Here is a 26,107-nt window from a genome sequence, read left to right as displayed (position 1 = left end):
TTCTGGATGGGGAAGGGGAGAAAGAGAGAACAGGATGACTATGGGAGACACTAAGGAGATCAACACCCCAGGATTTGATAACTGAGTCTGAGGGTTGGCCAGTATCGAGGAAGACTCCATTTTCTGGCTTCCTCAAGTGGGCACCAGCATTCAGGCATGAGTATCAGGGGGCAGTAGTTTGTAAGAGTTCTGTTGGGGATGACATGGAGACTTCCACTTGGAGGTGTCTAGGCAGTGTTTGCTTTTGGAACTCAGGAGAGAGTTTGGAGATGGAGATCTGGGAGATGTCCGCATGGAGGAGATGGAAATGGAATTGAAGTAGTGAAATTGATGGGAACATAATTGAGTCACAGTCTTTGGACTAAGAAAATGGTAATGGAAGTGGTTAGCTAGCAAGAGCGCCTCAGGATAATCCTACTATAGGGTAATTCTAGAAGATAACTGACCCTGAGCCATGCTATCAGGTTCTTAGAAAGGAGAAAAATAGAAGAGCTGTAATTAAAGCTATTAGAAGTCTCCTTATATCTGCCTGTCTCTACGTGAAATCTGGTTAAATTAATCTACTTGATCCCAGAATCTTTTCAGAATGGAACCCTGAGGAACACTATTTAAAGAGCCAGTAGAGGTAGGATCATGAAAAGAAGACAGGCCAAGAGCAGGATAAGTTCTGTGGTGGGAATGTCCAGTAGAAGCAAATGCAACAGAGAGATTAAATGAGATAATGAGGAAAAGTCTCCTTTGGATTTAGAAAGAAGAAGTCAATGGTGGATGTTTCAGAGATGTGACGGGAGCAGAGGCCAGAGGGCAATGAGTTGAGGAGGCCTTGGAATGTGGGGAGGTAGAAGCTTGCCTGAGAGGGTAAGCAGATAGAATGTGTAGGATCCAAAGGTGAATAAATCAGAATTTAGGGTTGAGAGAGGCTAGCCTTTTTCTCTTCTTTTTTTCCTTCTATATATCCTCCTTTGGTTCCATTCTTCCTTCCATCCAGTGTGCCAAGGCTTTTGGTTGACTCATTCTTGTAAGATGGTAGTAACTTGTACTTGAGTATAAATGGCATAGAGGAAACAGGAGAAAGTGAAAGCGATAGGGGGAAAATGAGGAAGGGAATGAGCTTTGGGCTAAAGACGTTGGATTCCAGTGAAAGTGGAAGAATTGGCTTCAAGCAGGATAAGAGACACTTCTTTCACTTGATGGTGAGGAAGCTGGCAAGGATGTTTTGGGTAAGAAGTTTTAAAGGGAGAGTGTATTGAATGTGGAAAGCCTCTCTCATCTGATAGCTTCAGTCTTCTCTGTGAAGGCAGCGGTGAAATTAGTGGCTGGGTTCTGGCGGGTGCCGAAGTATAAGTATAGGATAGCCTGAGAAGTTGGGTCCAACCCCAGGGTTTTCCTCTCCAGAAGCTTCCAGGCTAGGCCTGGGGCTAGGGAAGGGTGGGGAGGCTAAGTGGCTCCTGATGAGATGCCGTTCTGGTGAGAGGGAATGGCTCCATTCCCTTATGGCTCCTGGGGCTCCATACCAACTCCCAAGATCGAGGCAGATCTAGATTGGGAGCTCCTGGGGGGAACCTGGGCTGGTCCACAGTGGAACTGCTGGGGCCTGGCAAGAGAAGTATGTCACAACCTGGTCTTTGCTCTCTGGAGCCCACAGTCTCATTCGGACTTGAGCTTTGCTGTTGACTTACTGTGTGGGCTTAAGCCAATCGCTTCTCTCTGGACCTCCATTCTGTCACCCACCACAGGCTGAAGAGATGATCTTTCCCAGCTCCAAGATGGTGACTGTAGCTTCCCCAGCCATGGAAGATGCTCCAGCCCAGTGCGCCCTGTTTGTTCTCCTGTTCCTTTCATAAGTCAGGACCGCCCCACTCCTCCCCTGCTTTTGGTTTTCTCCATTTGGGGTACAAAGAGGTTGAATGATCTACGGCAGGACACGTCGGCTAAATATCAGTAACAAGCTCTGGAACCCCCTATGAGTGTTGTACAAACCTGTTGTCTCCCACTTTATTCTTCAGCTCCTTCTTCAGAAAGGTTGAATGTGTTCTGAATCCCATGCTGAACATTACAGTCATCGTTCAAAGAAACCTACATTGAATCTCTTCTCAACGCGAACAATAACCCTCCTGACTGATCTCATAATACTCAAGTGCGAAATCCGGGGTTTTCTCTGAGGCCTGGCAGTGTGGCATTGGGTGCTGGGGGCCTTCCCCTCTCTAGCCACCTACACTTACTGCTTCTGGTTGAAGTCCAAGGTGGCTCAGGCCATAGGCTTGAAACTCTTGAATCTTTTGCTCAGGCCCACACAAAGATTCTTGGTGCCCCTCGGTTTAAAAAAAAAAAAAAGTAGGAAAAGGATTTATTCCCTCTGATGGCTGGGGGCGAGATGAAAAGGAGAAAGCAAGAAAGATAGGGGCAAACCAAGTCATTGCAAGCTACGCCTATTTTCTTACAACAATCTCCCAGGTGACAGCCTCTACCTTGCGAGGATCTGATTACCCGTTGCCGGCCTCAGACCATAGCATTATTGTTTTAACATTTCTATCTTCCTCTTTATCCCAGCATGAGACAGGTTGTGTGGGAGCCTGGGGAAGCTGACCCTGCTTGGGGATAAAGAGACAGTTGAACACTCAACAATCTTGAAGGCACACTTGAAAACACAGTGATTAGAAAATAAAGCTGCAAGCCTGGTTAGTGTACGCCTGTGTAATAATGTGCCGGGCCACACGGGGCCGGCCCAGCCAGCCGGCTTCATTTTCATATTCTCTCTGCCCTCCTGCCCAAGTCTCTGACTTGGTGTTTTTGTTTTCCACTTAGGAATTCATGCACGTTGAACCTGACTTCCGTGTAATGGCGTGCTGATGTCTCTTTAAAGCGGGCATTTAAGAAGAATAACAATAATAATAATGGGTTCATAGAAGCATCACGAATGATGTCGAAATCTTGTTCCTCGTACACGCAGGCTTCTGGGCTCATCTCTGGTGTGCCTGATAGTGACCGCAGGCCCAGTCACGTGATACTGAGTTCTCTCAGACCTCCGTGTTATTTAGTTACAAGGGAATTGTTTTACACTGGGCTGAAGACTAGGGGTCTCCCTCATTGCCCTCTGGGGGCGAGTGGGGGTGTAGTGTACACTTAGGTACCGGTGACGGGAGCCCATGTTCCCTCGTCTAACCAGGCTGCAGACTGTGAGGGAAGAATTACTGCTCCCTGTGTGATAAATAAGGAAACCAAGAATTAAGAAATTCCCAAAAGGTCAAGTACTAACAGATAAAGCTGGGCTTTAAAGTGAGGGGTTTTGTTTATTTGTTTGTTTGTTTTTTTAGATTTTATTTATTTATTTGACAGGGAGAGACAGCGAGAGAGGGAACACAAGCAGGGGGAGTAGGAGAGGGAGAAGCAGGCTTCCTGCCCAAGAGGGAGCCCGGGGCAAGGCTCGATCCCAGGATCCTGGGATCGTGACCTGAGCCGAAGGCAGCCACTTAATGACTAAGCCACCCAGGCACCCTTAAAATGAGTTTTGTCTAACTTCTAAAGCCCCCATTTCCACCACACCAGCTCCCCAACATCACTGAGCAGAGAATCACCTACTCATGCTTCCATGTGAGTCAGAAGCAAGAGGTTTTTGCGTACACTTTTTTAAAAGATTTTATTTATTTATTTGACAGAAAGAGAGAGAGAGAAAGAGATCAAAGTAGGCAGAGCAGCAGGCAGAGAGAGAGGAGGAGGCAGGCTCCCCGCTGAACAGAGAGCCCAATGCGGGGCTCAATCCCAGGACCCTAAGATCATGACCTGAGCTGAAGGCAGAGGCTTAACCCACTGAGCCCCCCAGGGTCCCCACTGTGTGTTTCGCTGTCCTGTATCACATGGTCTGCCTTCAGGACCAGGAATGGAAACAATTTAGATGGCTAGGCTCTTGGTAGTAAATTGAGAAATTCGAAGTAAATATTTTTGACCTGGCAAGTCTTCTCCTAGTAAAGTTGGCTACAAAAGATGAGTATTAGGATGATCTCAGCAGCATAATTCATAGTAACTCCAACTGGAAATGACCCAAATCCCCAGGGGAAGTAGAATGGATTAATTGTTGTATTTTCACACAATGAAATGCTCCACGGAAATGAGAAAGGAGAATCCAAAACCACCTGCAAAAATACGGATAAATATCACAAACATAATATTGAATGAAAGAAGCCAGATGTAAGAGAATACACACCACATATTTTCATGATCTATTAAGAATTTTAAAAGTAGGCATACCAGTCTGTGAATTTAGAAGTCAGGACAGCAGGAGGAGCTCAGGACGGATGCTGACTTTGGTCGGTTACTTGATCTGGGTGCTACCTACGCTCATTTTGTCACAGTTCAGTGTTGCACTCTTAGGATAGGTGCACGTTTCTTTTTTTTTTTTTAAGATTTTATTTTATTTATTTGACAGACAGAGATCACAAGTAGGCAGAGAGGCAGGCAGAGGGGGGTGGGGAGCAGGCTCCCTGCTGAGCAGAGAGCCCGATGTGGGGCTCCATCCCAGGACTCTGAGATCACAACCTGAGCCAAAGGCAGAGGCTTTACCCACTGAGCCACCCAGTTGTCCCAGGTGCAAGTTTCTGTACGTGTATTGCTCTTTAATACAAAGTTGAAAGATATTCCAACCACAGGAACAGAGAAGGTACACTCTACAACCGATTGACCATTTCCAGACAATTCTGGGGACCTCGCAGATAACATTCTAAGGAATAATATCAGCTCCTGCCTATGATTACAGCTCTTGGTCATTAGCAGAGCTGGACTGTGCTCCAGGGGTCAGTACCCAGCCCCAAAGAGAACATAGGAAAGCCTTGGAACTTACTTCTAGGACAAGTCTAGCCCTAGTTGGGTTATTTGTGAATTAAAAACCATGGTGTCGGGACGCCTGGGTGGCTCAGTTGGTTAAGCAGCTGCCTTCAGCTCAGGTCATGATACCAGCATCCTGGGATCGAGTCCCACATCGGGCTCCTTGCTCCGCAGGGAGCCTGCTTCTCCCTCTGACTCTGCCTTCCACTCTGTCTGCCTGTGCTCACTCTCGCTCGCTCTCTCTCTGACAAATAAATAAAATCTTTAAAAAAACCAAACAAACCACGGTGTCTAATCAATATGTGTTTTATAACAATGGCCAGACCTCCCAGTCTGTTTCCAGACTCAGAAGGAAGTGGGTAAAACTGGTTAGCTAGCAGGAGTGTCTCGGGATAATGCTGCTTAGGGCAAATTTTAGGAAATGACTGACTCCGAACCATCCTATGAGGTTTTCTTAAGGGAAGAAAAACAGAAGAGCCATGATTCAAGCTAAAGGAATCCTCCCTGTATCCGCCTGTCTCTGTATGAGATCTGGTTAAATGGATCTGCATTCCCCCTCAGTCTTCCATGACGGAATCCTGAGGAACAGAACTTAGAGACCAAATGGAGGAAGGGTATTGAAAAGAAAACAGAGAGGTATTTCTTAAATTGGTGGGAATTTGGGGTCTAACAGCAATGTTATTGCTTCATTGGTAGGTAAACTCACATGTTTTGTTTTCCTGTAAAATATTGGTTTTTAAAAAAAGATTTTATTTATTTATTTGAGATATCAAGAGAGAGGGAGAGAGTGAGCACGAGCAGGCGTGGGCAAGTACAGAGAGGAAGGGAGAAACAGGCTCCCCCTGAACAGGGAGCCTGAAGCAGGGCTCCATCCCAGGGCTCTGGGTCATGACCTGAGTTGAAGACAGATGCTTAAGCAACTGAGCTACCCAGGTGCCCCTAAAATATTGTTTTTATTCAAGAATCATCTGCTTTGTACAATCAATCATCTTTGGAATATCTTTCTTTGGAAAATCTTCTTTGGAACATCTTTCCTTTAGCAGCTCAGAAAAAAAAAAGGGTCTTATCATTGAAATAGGATCTAACAAATACCTCCAGCTGCGACATGTTAGAAATATCTGTACTTCCATCCTACTGTATAGCAAACCTCCCACACTGCATAATTTGTTCTAATGCTTGTTCCTTCCAGTCTGCAGCAATGTTTTCTGTATGTCTCCTGAATATATTTGACTGACAAAACATTTTAGTTTGACATCACTTTTTTCCCCCACATACATTCCCCCTTTTACTGTGGCATGAAGAGCTGGTATTTCTGCAGTGGTATGAGACCTTTGGCTTTTGTTTACTGAATGAGAGAAACTTGAAAAGGCTTCTCACGTTTATCATTGCATGCCACTGTATTTTGTAAGGGACTGGATTATCATGTCTTGAAACATTGCTGAAACAAATCACAGAAGTTGGTCTTCATGGTCTGGATGCTTTGCTTCTCAGTGTTGTGGTAGCTTCAGTAGCCTCTTATGATCATGACCCGATAGCTCAAGGTACAAGAGACGCTCCAGGTGAAGTTTAATGCTAATGGCAGCAGGTATTTGAAATAGACTCCTTCGTGTTAATGGTGGATTCACCTGTCTTGATTAGGTCTTCATTGTTCACACCTGATAATGTGGCTGATGCGAGACTCCTGCAAGGGCTAGAAGGGTCAGCTCCGCCACGTTTTTGTCGCTCATCTGTGCTTGTATTAGTTCTTGCTTCCCTGTTTCATTGTGGGAAATGCTTAAAGCTACTTGGTGGTCTTGTGAGCATTGGTTTAGTTAAAACCATGTAATATCATCTACAAATGCCCTTATCCAGACCCAGGCAAAGAGCACTATATTACAGTAAGCTGACAGCAAATGAAAATGCCAAGGGACCCAGGCCATCCTTCTCAATGGTACAACTTACATTCTTCCTTGAGGACATCTCATAGACTTCATGTCGACAGTGATAGGGCACCAGTAAAAATCGGCACCTTAGAATAAAGCATCAGTAACGCTTCCTGTTTTTTTTTTTAAAGATTTTATTTATTTATTTGACAGAGAGAGATCACAAGTAGGCAGAGAGGCAGGCAGAGAGAGAGGAGGAAGCAGGCACCCTGCTGAGCAGAGAGCCCGATGTGATGTGGGGCTTGATCCTAGGACCCTGGGATCATGACCTGAGCCGAAAGCAGAGGCTTTAACCCACTGAGCCACCCAGGTGCCCCAACGCTTCCTGTTTTTTAACCTGAAAAATAAATCTAAGCACAAGTGTTGCTCTTTAATGGATTGTCTTGCCCGTCCCACATTAGAAAGCCCTGGTCTCCATGTTCTAGATCCTGCCCTTGGATCCAGCAGTGAGGGAGAGCACTGCATTTTCAGTCTGCCTATTTGGCCGCTTGCAGAAATGCTCTTCTGAACTGCTTTTTGGTTCTGAGGCTCCACCTTGCGTGGAGGGTGTCACAGAGACAAACACAAAAACCAGGATGGTCTTGGAACACCTGGGTGGCTCATTCGGTTAATCATCTGCCTTTGGCTCAGGTCATGGTCCCGGAGTCCTGGGATTGAGCCCCAAGTCAGGCTCCCTGCTCAGCGGGGAGTCTGCTTTTCCCTCTACCCTCCCCCGACCTCCGCTTGTGCTTTTTCTCTCTCAAATAAATAAATAAATCCTTAAAAAAAAAAAAAGGAAACAGGATTGTCTTCAGCAGGGTGTTGAGTATCCTGGTTCCACTAGAGAGCCTCACGCCACGAGCCCCTTACGGAAGCATCACTGGAGGCATTGCAGTGAAATCCTGCATCAGGAAGTGCTGTGCTGCTCCTCAGTAGATATTTTGTTTTTCACTTACGGACAGTATTTTGTCTTTCGCTTTGCTTCGACGGCTGAGAGCTTCAAGTCATTTTTGTGACCTACCCGAAGTGTAGAGAACTGGGCTAGGTATTCTTGTATGCTCATTTCGCTTCTGACCTTTGTTGAAACCCCTATTTCCTCCCTCAGCCCAGATCTTGAAACTATTAAGCTTACAAATTTTATTTTTTTGAAGTCACCTCAAGTCCTTTGGGAAGGAGGTGGGATAGGAATAAGATATATGGTTGTTAATGATGTTCATTATAAATTCCTTAAGCTCAGTTGCCTAAGAAAAGTTGATTTTGGGGCTGGAACTTTTAAATCTCTAGGCAAAACTGATTATTTTCTTTTTTTTAAAAGATTTTATTTTATTTTTTTTTAAAGATTTTATTTATTTATTTGACAGACAGAGATCACAAGTAGGCAGAGAGGCAGACAGAGAGAGAGAGAGAGAGAGGGAAGCAGGCTTCCTGCGGAGCAGGGAGCCCGATGCGGGGCTCGATCCCAGGACCCTGAGATCATGACCCGAGCCGAAGGCAGCAGCCCAAACCACTGAGCCACCCAGGCGCCCCAAAGATTTTATTTATTTATCTGACAGAGTTCACAAGCAAGCAGAGAGGTAGGGCGGGGGGGCGGGGGAAGCAGGCTCCCTGCTGAGCAGAGAAACTGATGCCATGCGGGCTCAATCCCAGGACCCCTGGATTGTGACCTGAGCCGAAGGCAGAGGCTTTAACCCACCGAGCCACCCAGGTGCCCTAAAAATGACTATTTTCTATTGTCCGTATCATCTCTGCATTTCAGGAATCTAAGATGCCATTAATTATGAGATAGAGTCTCATTGCAGGGATGTTGCAATGTCAGAAAATTGCTGCCATTGATTTTAAGATATTTCTTGTAAGACGCTCTCCTAATCTCAGAGATGTTAAAATGTGGGGGGAAACGTACATTTTAGAATAAGTGAAATACAGTATTATTAAGAGTTCATTTCGGAAGGTGGCACATGGGAGTGGGGGGCTTGCGGCTTACAGGTGGTCAGTGTTTTAAGGAAGCTGTACCCCTGGGGCATGATACAATTTCTGATCTCTGGTCACTGGAAGGGCAGGAATTACTTGTCTGACCTCGATGCAGGGGTTCACACATGGGCTTAAAAAATGGACCTCTTATGAGGGAACTTTAGATAAAGTAGGAAAACATCTTTTCTTTTTCAAGATATTTAAGCTAATTTTTAAAACTGTGCTATGCTTTTGTTTTTAGCTAACTTCAAAGTATTCATCCTCAACAATAGAAAAATGAGCCAAAGACAGATTAGTCTCAGAAGAAAATACAAATGGCTAATAAACATTTGAAAAATGTTCCATCTTTTTTGTAATCAAAATAATGCAAATTGAAACAGCGTGATGCTATTTTTTAGTCTGTAAAATTGACAGAGATAATACTCAAAGCTGGTGAGATGGCAGCCAGCTAGGTGCTCTCAGACATTGTAATGTGAGTATAAATGAGACAGCTTTTGTAGAAGCTAATTTACCAATACATGTTAAAATGTTCTACAAATATTTATCTTTAAAATGTTCATACCCCTGGTCTAAGTAATTCAGCTCCTAGGCATCTATCCTAAGGAAATAATCAGAGGTTCGGAACTATGTTTAGAATGTTATTTATATTAGTAAAACATAAACAACTTAATATTCAACAACACAGAGAGATTTAAATAAATTATGGTTTTTCTAGTCAGCGGAATGCCTTATAGCTATCAGAATTAGTGAAAGTTAAGTGGGAAATAATTTGTACCTTCTGCTCATTTTGCTGTGTACGTCAAACTTCTCTAAAAAATAAAGTCTGTTAAAAAACGATAGTGAGGTGGTTTTGCAGAAGCCTGGATTCCTGAGGGTGGGGGAGGTCACCAAGTGGCCACGGCTGGTGCCTTTGAGCAGCTTGGGTCTCTTAGACCCCCTGCTGGAGCCTGATGTCCTTAGTGCTGGGGTGGGCCAAGCACAGAGGAGGCTGCCTAGCGTAGTGGGTGACCAGTTGCCCAGATCCTTTGGAAAAGGAAATGACTTTATTGAACGGGCTATTCTTTGCATTTATCTTACCGCTCGATTTACCCGCGGTCTACTCTGTCTCATGCGGAGGTACCTGCTAATCTCTCCTTTCAGGATCTGCACCAACCATCACTTGCGTCCCGGCCAACCAGGGCATCTCCCTTCACTATTCAACTTCCTTGGCCTATATCCTATTTTCTGGTGCCACTTACAACCTTTCAGAATAGAAAAATGAACAGATGAGTCAGGTGTTCCTGCTTCCCTCCTGTCTTTTTAATGTTAACATCCTATCTTTGGGATATGATGCCCTTGCTTTTCATCATCTTGCCTAACTTTCAATGTTTGGGAATTGGAGGCTCAGGCCTAGGGAAACAGGGGGTATGGGACCCCCAGATAACACCTTTAAAAATAGTGAAATTGAAGACTACATTATAGGGTAATCCCGATATACAAGTGGAAAAAACTGTCCATGTAGTTAGGATTCCAAAGTTGCATGTATGCGTAATATATCAGAAAGCCCTAAAAGAAATCTAGGAAGTGTTACCAATGGTTGTATTTGGCAAGTAGAATTATTAGTGAGTTTTGCTTTTCTTTATTTCCCAAGTTTTCTGTAGTATATAGTATGATAATAAGAAAAAGATAGGAGGGGCGCCTGGGTGGCTCAGTGGGTTAAGCCGCTGCCTTCGGCTCAGGTCATGATCTCAGTGTCCTGGGATCGAGCCCCGCATCGGGCCCTCTGCTCAGCAGGGAGCCTGCTTCCCCCTCTGTCTCTGCCTGCCTCTCTGCCTACTTGTGATCTCTCTCTCTGTCAAATAAAATAAATAAAATCTTTAAAAAAAAAAAAGAAAAAGATAGGAAACACTGACAATTGTATTTCTTATTCAGTTTAACCTTTGTCAATAATCATTATCAATAATTCCCTCTCCAGTTTTTTATCAGTAATTATTCTCTCTCCATTGACTCTAACTTCTTCCATTCAACAAATGTTTACCCAGAACCTTCTGGCTGCCAGGTACTGCCCTAGGAATTAGGGATCAGCAATGAGTAGGACAGACCAACTATCCATTTTCTTAGAGCTGCCAGTAGTCTGGGGAGGTTGGTCAGAAATATACAATGTCTCCTCATTAGACAACCAGGACCTTGCCTCAGCCTGCACTCATGGCCTGAGCTGAATGAATAAACCTAGTCTAGTGGCTTTAGATATCATTTATATTCCTGTGGTTTCTTAACCTGCTTCTCTAGTTTAGTTCTCTGTCTCCAACTCCAGACTTGTTAATCCAACTGCCTACCTGACATCTTCACTGGGAGATCTAATAGGTATATCAAACCTAATGTGTGAGAATGGAATTTTTTATTTTCCCAGCCTATCCCTCCCATCCACAAACCTACTCTGCCAGTGTCTTCCCCGTGTTAGGGAATGGCAATACCATCTTTCTAGTTCTTCAGGCCAGTAACTTTGCAGTTATGTCAACTCCTCGCCTTCTTTTACATTTGACGTTCAATCGATTTCAAATTTTTTTTATTCAAAATCCATCCAGAATCCGACGACTTCTCACCACTCATCCTGGTCCCAGCCTCCATCTGCCTACTCTTGCCTGATAATTATGCCAGTTACTTAGTGCTTTTCTTGCTTCTGCTTTTGACCTTTGATAGTTAAACCTCAGCATAACGGTGAGGTGGTCCTGTTAAGGCTCTGACCATATTACTACTCCCTGTTCACAACTCGGATGGCTTCCATTTTCTCCGTGAAGGCCAGTCTTTACAGCATCCTAAAAACTGCATACCATTGGATGTCTCCCGTCTCTTTGTACTTCACCTCTCTGGCTCTATCTCCCACTACTATACTTTGTTCACTTCCTCCAGGCATACTGGCCTTGTTATTCCTGGAAGAAGTTGGGCATGTTACTGCCTTGGGGCCTTTGCACTTGATTTTTCCTCTGCCTGAAGTGTTCTTTCTCTGCAGGGTTGAATCGATCCTTTCTTCTTTTTTTTAAAGATTTTATTTATTTATTTGACAGACAGAGATCAGATTCAGAGAAAGAGGAAGGGAAGCAGTCTCCCTGCTGAGCAGAGAGCCTGATCAGGGGCTCAATCCCAGGACCCTGGGATCACGACCCAAGCCGAAGGCAGAGGCTTTAACCCACTGAGCCACCCAGGTGCCCCCAATAGATCCTTTCTATATTGACACATACATCAACTCCCTCGGGTATCCGATTTATGGATAAGCCCCCTACCTTCTTTATCCCCTTCCTTGCTTTAATTTTTTCTGAACACTATCCCCTTTTAACGTTTTATGCATTTCACATTCTTTTTTGTTGTTTGTTATCTTTAAGGATAATAAAGGCAAGATTTTGTGGGTCCTGTTTTGTTCCCTGATGTATCCTTAGAACCTAAATACAGTGCCTGGCACCCAGCAAGCCCTCAAGCAATGTTTGTTGGATGTTGGAGAAATGAAGAGAGGGTAGATACTATGAAGACCATTTAAATTGCTTTTAAAAGCTCAGATGAGTTTTAAATGTTCCATATACCCGAGAATAATAGCATTTAACAATTAATTTATAAGTGATAGTTGTTATTTTTTAAAGTACTCCTGTTTTCCTTTTAGATACGTTCTCTGACATTTGGAACACCTAATCCTGGATTAAATTTCCTGCATCTCTGAATTCCCAAGATAGGATAAATTTCTTTACATTTATTTTAAAAGTAGATAAATTATATGAATGTGTTCTCATGTGAAAATAAAATAAAATAACAGGTGTAAATAGAGTAAACAATGAAAACACCCTCTCATCTCTTCTTCCAATGTGGTCTTCTTCCCTGGACATAACCCTGGTTAATTTGTTGTGTATCCTTCCAGGCCAGTGCTGTCCACTAGAACTTTCTGTGATGTTAGGAATGTTCTCTCTCTGTGCTAATATAATAGCAGCCACTAGCCACATTTGGTTATCAGGCACTTAAAATGTGGCTGGAGTGACCGAGAAACTGAGTTTTTAATTATGTTTCCTTAATTCCACGAAATATAATTTGAATTCAAATAGGTCCGCATGGCTAATGGCTACCATATTGGGCAACACAGTTCTAAACTATTTCTCCACAGTTGCCTATTTACTATCTCTCTTTAACCATAAATGATATCATAGTATATAACCTGTATATATATATATTATACATAGTGCTTTGTCACTATGATCATGTCCTAAACATCATTCCTTGTCTGGGTGTTATGTATCTTACTGTTTTTAATGGTGCTTGTTACTTCATACTCTGTGCCTACTATGCTTAGCTAGATGATGAAAAATAGATATTTCTTGGTGCGGAGCCATGCACTAGGCGTCCTGTCCCCGCCGCGCCCTCCCCCCGCCCCCCACTGGCATTTGTCAAGGCTTTGCGGCAGCTGCCTGATCCAGGCTTCTGCATAATCACTGACACAGCCCAAGAATCTAGTGATTTACATGTGTTGGGCCTCTGGTCAAGCATAAAATCTACTCTTCCTTCCCTCTCTTCAGAAGACAAACATATTCTGATCTCAAATAAAATCATGCCTTAAAAGCTACGTGCAGCAGCTGATAAACACAGTCCTAACAGAATGAGACCGAAGGCTTCAATTTTGTGATGTCTTTTTTCCAATTCTCAATTTGTAGTTCTCAAGCGGGTGAGTTCTGAGGCCAAAAGCTTCCCCGGGAAAATGAGATTCTTTCTGGAGTCCTGTTCCCGTCTCTTGCAAAGCTTGATGAAAATGCCTGATGTGGCTGTAAAGTTCTTTCCTACTAGAGGACGTTCTTGAGGTGGTTATGACTTTATTAACTTTGGGTAATTCCCTTTTCAGTTGATCTCTGTGCTTCTCCCATGCCTCATCAACATTTGCTAGTTCACATTTATTGAGCCTGGCAGCCGTCCTATTGTATAGACTCTATCAGTCAAGGCCCTGTCGAGAGACAGACAGCTCACTCTAAATGGGAAATACGAAAAGGAGTTTAATAAAAGGGACTATTTACAGCCTCAAGGGACAGTATGTGCGCTAGGCCTGGAAATGTTAGGGGTTGTCATTTCCTAGGCTTCCCAGGCATGAAGGGGCCAGGGGAGACTGTGGTTACTGGAACTTTGCAGGGTGCTCTATAAAGAGGGGGCCTTTCAAGAGAAACTGTGGATTTTGGTGAGAGGGCAGAAATAACACGCTGCTTCCTAGCAGGGAGGAAGCCAAGGGGAAAGATAGTCTGAGCTCACTCTTGTCCTGCCCTCTGGTGTTTTGCATACTTCTCAAGGAACCCGCCCAACGTGAAGCCTAAAGGCATCAGAGCCCATTGGTACAGTCCATACGGGAAGCCGTACGAAGGAGAGTAGAGAAGGGTGGGAAGAGAGTGGATTCTGGGGAAGCAGAAGGAAGACATTACTCAGATCCGCATCATTTCATTTATTCCTTACCACAGCTTCATGAGACAGATCATTTTATTATCTCCTTTTTATAGGTGAAGATACTAAAGGTTAGAGAGGTTAAGGACCAGCAATTTTGAAAAAGATGATTTATTTATTTATTTGTTTGAGAGAGAGAGAGAGAGAGTAAGAGCACATGAACGGGGTGGGGGGTGCAGAGAGAGAGGGAGAGGGAGAGAAGCAGACGCCCTGCTGAGGGGAGGGGGGGAGGGGGCTTGATCCCACCACCCTGAGATCATGACCTGAGCTGACATCAAGAGTAGGCTGCTTCATGTACTGAGCTCCCCAGGCTCCCCAGGACCAGCAGTGTTTTTTTTTTTTTTTTAAATCATATTTTACGACAACATGGATGGAACTAGAGGGTGCTATGCTTAGCGAAATAAGTCAATTGGAGAAAGACAACTATCATATGATCTCCCTGATATGAGGAAGTAGAGAGGCAATGTGGGGGGCTTGAGGGGGTAGGAGAAGAATCAATGAAAAAGATGGGACCGGGGAGGGAGACAAACCATAAGAGACTCTGAATCTTGCAGAGCAAACTGAGGGTTGCTGGGGGGAGGGGGGTCAGGAGAGAGTGGTGGGGTTATGGACATTGGGGGTGTGTGTGCTGTGGCGAGTGCTGTGAAGTGTGTAAACCTGGCAATTCACAGAACTTGTACCCCTGGGGCTAAAAATACAATATATCATTATTAAAAAAATTAAGAAAATCATATTTTAAAAATGAAATGGATGTTAAATAATGAAGCTAAAATTTGAACTCAGGTCTGTCTGAGTGAATTGTCCTATCGCAGATAAGAAGAGCTTAGCGTAGGGTGTTCCTGGGTGGCTCAGTTGGTTAAGCATCTGCCTTTGGCCCAGGTCATGATCTCAGGGATCGATTCCTGCTAAGAGCTCTTTGCTCTGCCGGGAGCCTGCTTCCTGCTACCCCCACTTGTGTGCATGCATTTGCTCTGTCTCTGACAAATAAATAAATCTAAAAAAAAAAAAAGGCTTAGCATAAACAAGCAATTCTGCAGCTGGCCATCAGCGTCAGCAGCACTGTGCTACATTCTGATTGGTGGGTTAGCTTGCTGTCTGATTGTCCAGTTGTCAGGCATCAAGGCAAGTTGCTTAAGTACAGATTCCACTGATCCTTTTTTGCACTCAACTGATGTTTGCATTGTATATTTTATGTAACATCTAATAGTTTTTTTCAAAAAATATTTATTTATTTTAAGCAATCTCTACACCCATTATGGGGCTTGAACTCATGACCCCTAAATGAAGCATTGCTTGTCCTTCCGACTGAGTCAGCCAGGCGCCCCATGTTAATGTCTAATAGTTTTTAAGTAAATATTTGACTATGTCTAATAGAACACATCCTGCAAATGAAATGCCCAACATCTAAGGTCTTTCCTTTTAAAAAGCATGATGGGGGGAGTGTGCTGGGTGGTTCAGTTGGTTAAGTAGGCGACTCTTGATTTCAGCTCCAGTCATGATCTTGGGGTCCTGGGAAAGTGCCCTGCATCAGGCTCTGTGCTCAGTGGGGAGTCTGCTTGAGATTCTCTTTTTTCCTCTGCTCCTCAGCCCCGCTCACCCTCACTCTCTCTCAAAAAATAAATCTTTTTTTTTTAAAGCGTGCTAGGAATATGGATTTGGTATGATACAGTACCGTGTACATTACCAGAACCTATACAATAAATAGGCAGCATATTCACGTGCAATGACTGGGTGTTCTGAAATCCTAAACCAGGTACAAAGATGTTTATTTGCAGTCTAGATCCAAGTCTGGGCTCTGGCGAAATCCTTGCCCATATGAGGTTCAGGGCACAGGGCCAGTCTTCTTAACCCTTTAAAATGCTCTGCTCTGCTGCTACGTGTGAAAATGTCATTCAACTCCCAACCCTGAATTTAGAACTGGCTACCTAGGGGGACATAGTCCATCCTCTGATGATCTCTCCCAGTTCAGAGGCTTAATTTCTATGATTTTTATGTTAAAAAGGTAGGTTTTTTTCCCCAGATATGAAATACTGAAAATTGAATATGCTTTTTCAAACTCCTACCTTCTTCTGTTCTAAAAGGGCCACACTTTACCTTTGAGAAAGTCCCAGAGTTAATTCTTTTCCTTCTCTCCTATGTATGTGCCCTCCAAACATCGAGCATCATATGGAATACACAGCAGATGTTAGGAAACATTCAGCAATGTGATCTGGCTGATGTGGGGTCTAAGCTGCAGCTGGCCAGTAGCTAATGATATGTCACTCATCTGACTAGTCCACCACATCTGGGTGAAACACACAGTCCTGTCCTTTTCAGTTAATCATTTGCACCCCCTTCTCTAATTACCACGAAGTCCATTGTCTCCTTTTTGAGGTCCCTCTCTCCCCATTGTCTAAGAATCCTAAGAGTTTCCTCAGTTCAAAGGAACCCAAAAGGTAATCACACTGCTGTTCCCAGGCGCTTCCATTTGGTGTCTCTGTTGAAGACAGGCTCTGTAGAGTCTGGGGGAGACAGCATCTGTCTCTGAGTTGTAAAAGTCAACGAGTTAATACATTTAAGGGGCTTAGACAGTTAGTGGCACTACCTAGGCACTCAAAGATTTACCATTACATTACATTATTGAGCCTCAGTTTTATGTCTTATTTAGGGCCAGACCCAGAGGATCCCAGGGGCCATCCCAGGTCTGGCCAATGGTACAGAAGATATGGGGCCTGGGTCCTCTACAGGCTGGTATGTGTATATAGATGAATTCATAGATAGCTTGGAATCCCGGAGTAAGTCAAATGATTTGTTCTGGCTCCGAGAAGGAATTTTGGGGTGATTGGACTGAAAAAAAAAATAGTGGCTGAAGTCACAGGGCTAGTTGGTGGTGGCTGGGCCTTAACCAAGGTCTTCATGAATGTAGAACTTGATTCTCAACTGAGGCGGTAATCTGCCTCATTTCAGAAGACAATGAATGTTCGGGGAATGCTCACAACAAGTCTGTGGCTTGGATATGGATAATATTTGCATTCTCTCCATTCCAAGCATAGTGCCTTTTACATACCAAGAAATACCCCTCCTGCATGTCAGCTCCTGTTAAATACGATCACATGCGCACACAGGTACTCGTGTGCACACAAGCTCGTTTGTGAACTCTGTCTACCTTCTGTCTCTTTGCTTCTTTCTTTTTCCTACTTCTAGGCCACAATAATTAAGAAAAAATATAGAGTGCCTGTAAACCTTTTTCTTTACCTTTGAGTTACTATCATTGCTTTACCACTCTCTCTGTCTCTGCTTTAATTACCAGATTTCACACCCTCTAGAACACACCTTTCTTGGAAAATGGCAACACCTTATCTTTTTTTTTTTTAAAGATTTTATTTATTTATTTATTTGACAGAGAGAGATCACAAGTAGGCAGAGAGGCAGGCAGAGAGAGAGAGAGGAGGAAGCAGGCTCCCTGCTGAGCAGAGAGCCCGATGCGGGACTCGATCCCAGGACCCTGAGATCATGACCTGAGCCGAAGGCAGCGGCTTAGCCCACTGAGCCACCCAGGCGCCCAACACCTTATCTTTTTAATAAACTTTGGAACTAGCACATAAAAGATCTCCAAATAGTAATTTATTTTAGGTCACGTGAAAAAGACTGACTGATGCATCCATTTGACAGACCTGGAGCAGTTCTGTCTGCTGCTAAGGTTTCCACTAGAGATGCAAGAAAAAAATCCTCGCGCTTTCTGTCTGTCTCATTGTGGCAGTCAAGATTGAACGGGGGAGTACAGGCTAAAAGGAGGGAAATTTCTGCAACTCAAGTAAACCTTGTCAACAATGAGGATCTGGTTTACTCCAAAAAAAAAAAAAAAAGACTGACTGTCCAGGTATGTTAAGGTTAATGAATCTTTACTAAAATCTAACTTAGTTTGCCAATTCATTGACCTACTTAGGTTGTGTCCTAAAAGTTCATTCATGAGTCAGTTTGCTTTGTTTCTAGGGGAAACTACATTATCTGTTATTATAATATATAATATTATATATAATAAATACTAATCGTAATAATAATTGCCACAATTGATTCAGTACCAGGTACTTTATATACATTATTTCTATGTTTCGCAATAACCCTGTGAGATAGGTACCCATTTTACAGAGGAAACTGAACTTCAGCTAAGGAACATCCATTTATTTATTTATTTATTTATTTACTTACTTACTTATTTATTTTTTGGTGGGGAGGGGTAGAGGAAGAGGGAGAGAGAGAGGATCTCAAGCAGACTTCCCACTAAGTGGGGAGGTCAATGCAGAGCTCAGTCTCACAACCCTGAGACATGACTTGAGCTGAGATCAAGAGTGGGACACTCAGTGGACTGAGCCACCCAGGTGCTCCTTATTTTTTTTTTTAAAGATTTATTTTTTTATTTGAGAGAGAATGAACGTGAGTTGGGGGAGGGGCAAAGAGAGAGCATCTCCAAGCAGATTCCCCGCTGAGCAGGGAACCTACCATGGGCCTTGATCCCATGACCCATGAGATCATGACTTGAGCCAAAATCAAGAGCCGGCTGCCCAGCCTGCTGAGCCACCCAGGCGCCCCATGGAATATCCTTTTTAAATTGCACAAAGTCGGGGCGCCTGGGTGGCTCAGTGGGTTAAGCTGCTGCCTTCGGCTCAGGTCATGATCTCAGGGTCCTGGGATCGAGTCCCACATCGGGCTCTCTGCTCAGCGGGGAGCCTGCTTCCTCCTCTCTCTCTCTGCCTGCCTCTCTGCCTACTTGTGATCTCTCTGTGTCAAATAAAAAAAAAATTGCACAAAGTCAAATACATTTCTTGTCCTGAAGACAGCACATGCTAAAACAGCAAAGGCCTCCCTCTCCGTTCCTTGTCCCTTTAGCAGCCACAGCCCATAGGCCCCAGGTGGGTGTCCGATTCAATGCCAGCGTCTTCTGGTGGTGGCCTGCTTAGAAAAGCGAGCTCTGAGGGTCTGATTCTCCCTTAGGAATCTGAATGGGGAAACATGGGAAGAAGCAGGAAGTTGGTTAGAGCTGGGGCTGGAGGACTCAGTCAGAAGTTGATGAGTGAGTGTTGGGAAGGGAGGCCAGCTGTCACATGTGAGCTCTACAGGGGCGTGGAGGTAATTAGATTAGGGACTTGACTGCAGTGGACGGTTATAGGGCAAATGGGAGTGGGAGGGAGGGAATCACGTGCAGAGAGCTGCCCGGTGGGTGCGGAGCACTCTGGAGCCAGACCCTGAGCCTTTCCTACTCCCCTCTCCCCCGACAATTTCTATGCTGGGAAGGCCTTAAAATAATCCTTCATCTCTTGAGCTGTCTTGAATGAGTGTCGGTCCCTTTCAGACAGAAGAGCCAAATTAGAATACACAGCCCGTAAGTACTGGTAAGGGCAGTTGAAACTGCAGTTTGTGGGCACAGAGCCTCGATGCTGTCACTGCACCCCTTGGCTACATTACAGAGGCTCCCCTGGCCCAGCATGGCCCATGCGGTCACCTTACTGGATCTGACAACCAACAATGGACCCATTTCCTGAACCCTTGTCCCCGGTCTTGGTTTGCTTTCAGAGCCCTGAACGGGAAGGTGGGGGTTAAGGAAGTCTCAGGCAACTGGAAGTTCTCCAAACAAGCCTGGGGCAGGACTCCAGCTTCCAGGGCGGAAGGTGCTACAATGGGGAGGGGGAGGAGTGGGGCCAGGATGGCTTCTTGGCAGGGTAGAGGGGAACCCGGCTCTTCCAGGACTGCAACTGGCCTTCCCCCTACTTCTATCTCCAGTTCTAAGACCGGGCCTGACATACAGCTGAACGAGTGAATGAATGATTAATGAATGAGCAAGTGAATAAATGACGGGCGGAAGTGGGTCACAGCCCCTCTGCAGACGAGTGGATCATTCTCGAACGCCTATTAAGGAACGCCTGTGCCCGTCTCTGAGAAACAACTGAGACGACAATTTGAGTCCTGCCTACCGTGACGGGTCACCTTCAGCTTTACATGCCCCAAAGCCGAGAGTGATGACCTTGATGATGCCGTCATTCCGAGATAACACACGGACCATCCGGCACTGCATTTGCCCTGTTTACAAAGTTACCGCTCCCTTTGTCTACGTCTGGAGGGAGTGAGGTTTTCCTTTTAAGAGGCTGCCTAAAAGATGCAGAGCCACTTCCTGGGCAGGCTTCCAAGTGACTACATCTCTCTCCCAGCACTCCCCGGAGCCCCAGCCCAGGCTGCCCGGGGCGGGGCCTCCCGCCGTGGCTGCTGGAACTACCGCAGGAGCGCTTATCTGCTGCCGGCCAGCAAGGCTGTGCTCTCAGGCCCTCCCAGGGCACCGAGCTCGGCTTTGGCCTTTGCACTGAAGTGACGTCAGAGTCTGTGATTGGCCAGGCTGGCGTGTGTGTGAAATACGGGCGATGTCCGCCACACTTCTGAGTACGGCATTTCTTCCAGCCGAGTACCCCGGGCTGTGGGTAAGTCTTAATCTTTACAGTCTGCCCTGGGTGGTGGTTAAAATGTGCAAAGCCAAGCACTGCGACTTCCCAAGGGCATGACTTGGCATATTTTGTCATCCTGCTGGGCCTCAGTTGCCTTTTCTGTGAAGTAGAGAGATGGCCTTCTATATTATAGAAGAGCTCACCTGTCCAGACTACCTCCTTTGGTACCTGGCATAGGGTAGGGAGTGTGATACTGTCATGATTGCCGAGCATCACTCAAAAAAAAAAAAAAAAAGGTTTCAGTGATCATGTCCCTGTTTTTATCTCTAACGGTATAATATTTTCTCTGAAAGTCTCTGGATATATTCTGCTTCTTCGTCGTAGCTGTGCAGCCAACAGGAATACAGCTTCAGGGGAAGTTAGTGCCAAAGGAAAGTTTGTCAGACTATATTCCCTTTCTCTTTTTCCCTTCTAGACCCTGACTGCACCTGCCCCATTTGCCGACGAAACCAGCTGCCAGTGCCAAGCGCCCCATGAGAAACTGACCATTGCTCAGGCCCGCTTAGGAACACCAGGTGAGGCTGTACTTCTCGTTCTCCGAATGGGCCCTGTCCTGACCTTGAAAGTAGCAGAGTGCCACCTGGGTGGCTCAGTCGGTTAAGCGTCTGCGTTTCGCTGGGGTCATGATCCCAGGGTCGTGGGTCGGGGGATCGAGCCTCACATCCAGCTCCCTGCTCAGCAGCGAGTCTGCTTCTCTCCCTGCTCGTGCTTTCTCTCGCTGTCTCTCTCTGTCCAATAAATAAAATCTTAGAAAAATAAATGAAGAAGCAGAGTAGGCCGGTCATTACTTGAGCACTTTCAATGGGAGCCTTGAATTTAGAGACTTCCAGCCCAGTGTGAGAAGGATAAACACTTACACTGGTAAACCAGACCAACCCAAGTCAGCAGGAGCTGGAACCCCAGCCCAGCCATCTCCGAGTTCGGCGGCTTCGTGCAAGTCACGACAATGATCAGAATCTCTTTCCTCTTGTGCCTCGTGCCAGCAGGGACATTAATACCTGCCTGCCTTACCAGGTTTTGGGGGTGACAAGATTGGGTTCAAGACACCAAAGCAGCATTTAAGCGGGGAAGGCTGATATAAGCCTAGGCTGTTATAATTATCATCATTTTTAAAAGTCTGCATTTTGAAAGGTTTCTCCAAGGGTGCCTTAAATTAAAGAGCCTGGCCTGTACACTAGATGTTTGCTGATGCATGAACTCCTTTATACCAGAGATGGCCAGGGGAGGAGATCAAAAAAGACCTGTAAAGGACCATCCCAGGAGCTCAGGCTCACTTCGTTGTGCCTCACAGACTCTGCGTTTTATTGTTTGTTTGTTTGTTTTTTACACAAATTGAAGGTTTGTGGTAACCCTGTGTCGGATAAGTTAGTGGGTGCTATTTTTTACAACAGTGTTCACTTATTGTGTCTCTGTCTCATTTTGGTCATTCTTGCAAGAGTTCAAATTTTTTCATTATTCTGTTCGTTAGGATGAGCTGTGATAAGTGATTATGAGTCAATGAAAGCTCAGCATTTTTTACTGTCAGGTGTTATTTTTAATTAAGGTATACACACTGAGGTTTCTTTTTTTTTTTTTTTAGATATAATGCTATTACAGGCTTAATAGACTACACTATAGTGTAAACATAACTTTTTTTTTTTTTGACAGACAGAGATCACAAGTAGGCACAGAGGCAGGCAGAGAGAGAGGAGGAAGCAGGCTCTCCATGGATGCGGGGCTCGATCCCAGGACCCTGGGATCATGACCTGAGCCGAAGGCAGAGGCTTTTTTTTTTTTTTTAAAGATTTTATTTATTTATTTATTTGACAGAGAGAAATCACAAGTAGATGGAGAGGCAGGCAGAGAGAGACAGAGGGACACAGGCTCCCCGCTGAGCAGAGAGCCCGATGCGGGACTCGATCCCAGCACCCTGACATCATGACCTGAGCCGAAGGCAGCAGCTTAACCCACTGAGCCACCCAGGCGCCCCTAAACATAACTTTTTAAAAGTAATCTCTACACCCAACTCAGGGCTTGAACTTACACCCCTGAGATTAAGAGTCACAGGCTCTACCAATTGAACCAGTCAGGTGTCCCTAAACATGACTTTTACATGCACCGGGAAACCAAGAATTCACTTGACTGGCTTTGTCATGGCCTGTGCTCTATTGCAGTGGTCTGGAAATGAACCTGGACTATCTCCAAGGGGCCCCTCTTAATTAAAGAGGAAACTCAACATGAAATAAACCCCCCAAATAATACGCATGTGTGTGCTTAGGGGTTCAACCTTGCAACACAGATAACAAAGTTTTACGAAGGGCAGATTCATTTGGCCTGGAAGAGTCGGGCCAGACCTTGTAGCCGACCTGAGCTGCTTGTTTTGGGAGAGGGTAGATGGGGTCTAGGTGGGCAGCCAACGGAAGAGCATTCCAAGCCAGTGGAAGCGGAAGAGCGAAGGCAGAGCGCCGTGTAGGAATGAGTGAATGCGTGAGTGCGTGGCAGTGCAGGGGATGGGGCTGCAGTGAAAACAGACTGGCTGAGCCCCTGAGCTTTGAGACACTGAAGATGGCATCACTCAGTTTCCACTCGCCATGGCAAAAAGCAAACATCCCCAGCTTAAGAGAATCCATGGGACAAAGGACAATTTGCTTAATAATAACAGTAATAATGGGTATTTATTAAGTGCTCCCTATTACTAAGTTCTTTAGATGTACCATGTCTTTTCACTCTACAACTCTCTGTGGTTAGTACCTTATTTCCCAGATGAGGGAATGGAGGCTTTTGCGAGAAGCCACGAACCGGGCAAGGTTATTGAGCGAGCGGCTGGCGGTGGTCCTCACGCTGGAGAGCATCAGAATCACCTGGAGGGCTCATTAAACTAGCTGGGTGGGTCTGGCCCCCAGAGTTTCTGAGTCAGTCCGGATGGGGTGGGGCGTAAGCATTTGCCTCTCTCTTCGAGCTCCACCGGCGGTCAGGCTGGACCTGTTTGTGTTCATGCTTGACCTCTCGATCCTGACACTCTGGCTTCCTTTTGAAGAAGAGCTTCGAGAGCGTGAGGTGAGGAGATGAGGGCACACAAAGTTAATAAGCTTTGAGAAAGGCAAGAAGAGGCTTGGGGAGGTAGCTCTGAGCAGCTAAATCCGTTGTTCCCACACTTAAGTGTGCAACCAATCACCTGGTAAGCTTGTTAGAGAAACAGATTTTCTGGGGTGCCCAGGGTGGGGGCTCAGTCAGTTGGGCATCTGCCTTTGACTTAGGTCATGATCTCAGGGTTCTGGGATCGGGCCCTGTGTTGGGCTCCCTGCTCAGCGGGGAGTCTGCTTCTCCCTCTCCCTCTGCCCCTCCCCCCGCCCGGCCCCTCTCATTCTTGCTCCCAAATAAATAAAAGAGTAAAAAAAAAGATTTCGTGCTCTCTCTCCCTTATCTCTGAATCTGGGATGGAGCCCAGGCATCAGTGTTTCGTAACTAATAAGCCAGGGGATTGTAATCTTGGTGGTTTACAGACCACACACCGAGAAATGTGGACCCAAGCAATAAATCCGAAAGCTGCAGTGGAAGTCCAGGTGGTGATGAAAGAACTAATTTTTTTTTAAATATTTTATTTATTTGACAGAGATCACAAGTAGGCAGAGAGGCAGGCAGAGAGAGAGGAGGAAGCAGGCTCCCTGCTGAGCAGAGAGCCCGATGCGGGGCTCGATCCCAGGACCCTGGGATCATGACTTGAGCTGAAGGCAGAGGCTTTAACCCACTGAGCCACCCAGGCGCCCCTGAAAGAACTAATTTAACCTAAAGTTACAGACTGAGCTTCAGGCCACCGAAGAAGAGGACCGAGCTTTTCCAGGGCAAGGGAGGTAGAACTTACCCAGCGTCTGCTAGGTGCTCTGTGCTCTACGTGATCTCGTTTGGTCTTTGCATCCGGTCTGTTACCCATCGGACAGCAAACACTGTCAGACGCGTAATCTTGCGTCCTTTCTTGAGGACTTGGAGAATGGAAAAGTAACTTGTCAAATGTCCTAGCTGACTGGGTAGAGCTAGGATTCGCCCCCAAATCCCTTTCACCTCAGATCCCTGCATGGGCCCCAGCCGACCACGGAGCTCCGTGAAATCACAGTCAGGCTTTGACCTGGAGGGTGCCAGGTGTGTGAACAAGACAGACAGACAGTGGTTGCGATCTTTCGTAGCACCAGGGCCATCTGCCTCGCTCACTGCTGGTTCACCAGCGCCTAGAGACACTCTTTTCAAAGCCTGTGTGCTCAGTAAATGTTTCATGAGTGACCGAGTGAATGAATGGAAGTTTGGAACAAGAGGAGGAGCTTGCCCTCTGGAAGTAAAATCAGAGCTGCTTGTGAGGGTCTGAGCCAGCAGCAAGCTGCTGGGATGAGATTGGGCCCTGGTATGTTTAACCACTAAGCAGTTTACACCCCGAGAATCAAGTTAGAATGAAATGGTGGTTCATTTTGAAACCGTCGTGGGGTCTGTGGGACATGGGGTTCTACAGGAGTCAAATGGAGCCAAGGGGAACTCTTCACACTAGAAGAGAAAGTCTCCTGCTGTCTCAGGTGATGACCCTGGAAAGTTATCCAAGAAAGAGTTTGTGATGTTGATGGGCACCTGGCTGGCGAGGCGGGAGGGCCCCATTTTTGTTGGAAACTCCTTTATTTCTAACAAAATTTCTAATGTCTAGCATCCATATTAAAATGGGACAAGATGTTAGTTCTTTGATTAGTAAAAAGCACATGACAGTCTTAGACCGCACTCCCATAACCACTTTTTTTTTTTTTTGATAGTAGTGGTCCTCCTAGCGGCTTCGAATCCTCTGCTGTTCAAGTAGCCATCCCCTGCCAAGTGCGTGATGGGGTAGATCGGGGCTGGGGCTGGGGCGTCCCCAGCGCATTCCCTGCTGATTCTGCCTGTCCTGGGCCCTCACTGCCAGAACCACTGTTAAAGAGTGACTAACTATTGGTAGTGCTGGGAGGGAGTGAGCAGGAGATAATCCAAGTATAATTGCTGGTGCATTGTGCGGTTAGTAGAAAACAACAAAAAAAAATCATTGCTTTTTTGGAACATTTGATCATTTTCAAGACTACTAAGCAATTAACTTTTTGTGGTGCAGTCTTAAGCATTCCATCAGAAAGACCAAATCCTGTACTTCAGGATTATAGTTATAACTGAAGTCTTTGTCTCCTTCACTGGCCCTATTTTATGATTTAGTACAATTGCCTACAATATGTTGTACAATTGTCGGTCTGCCCAAACAGGGGCTGGCATATAAATTCTAAAAGAGGTAACGACAAACTCTGCTCATTGCTCTTTGCTCCTGGACGTTCTCTGTGAGCCAGAAGAGAAGAAACACAGTAGAACAATTGGAATTGGCACCTTTGATCTTAGCTCAATTAGTCCATCTGTGGAACTCTGAACCTGCAAGGTTTCATATCTACCGGAGACCGAGAATCCCTCCTCTGTCTTGAGATAAAGAGGTCCAGGTGATTGTTTCATAGGCCCCTTTTCATCACAGCTGCCTTCTATCTTACAAAG

At 45.4% G+C, this 26,107-nt stretch overlaps 1 protein-coding gene and 1 non-coding gene across 5 annotated transcripts in view; both read left to right on the top strand.

Moving 5' to 3' along the window:
* Positions 1-26,107, top strand: part of PCYT1B (phosphate cytidylyltransferase 1, choline, beta) — a 123,705-nt gene that overhangs the window by 34,064 nt on the left and 63,534 nt on the right. For 3 of the 4 annotated variants that reach the window (XM_032330422.1, XM_032330421.1, XM_032330423.1), the window contains exon 2: positions 21,009-21,108. In XM_032330422.1, the coding sequence (XP_032186313.1) occupies positions 21,009-21,108 (100 nt within the window). Of the gene's footprint in view, positions 1-20,223; positions 20,570-21,008; positions 21,109-26,107 lie in introns of those variants that run through there. The other variant, XM_032330424.1, reaches the window with a different exon arrangement.
* LOC116583832 lies at positions 17,758-17,888 on the top strand. Its single transcript, XR_004282929.1, has one exon. It is a non-coding gene; the product is annotated as a small nucleolar RNA SNORA31 (small nucleolar RNA).

The sequence above is a fragment of the Mustela erminea genome, chromosome X, assembly GCF_009829155.1.
Source record: "Mustela erminea isolate mMusErm1 chromosome X, mMusErm1.Pri, whole genome shotgun sequence".
NCBI lineage: Eukaryota > Metazoa > Chordata > Mammalia > Carnivora > Mustelidae > Mustela > Mustela erminea.
Note: the sequence above shows the minus strand (reverse complement) of the source record. Positions and strands in the feature narration are given on the sequence as shown.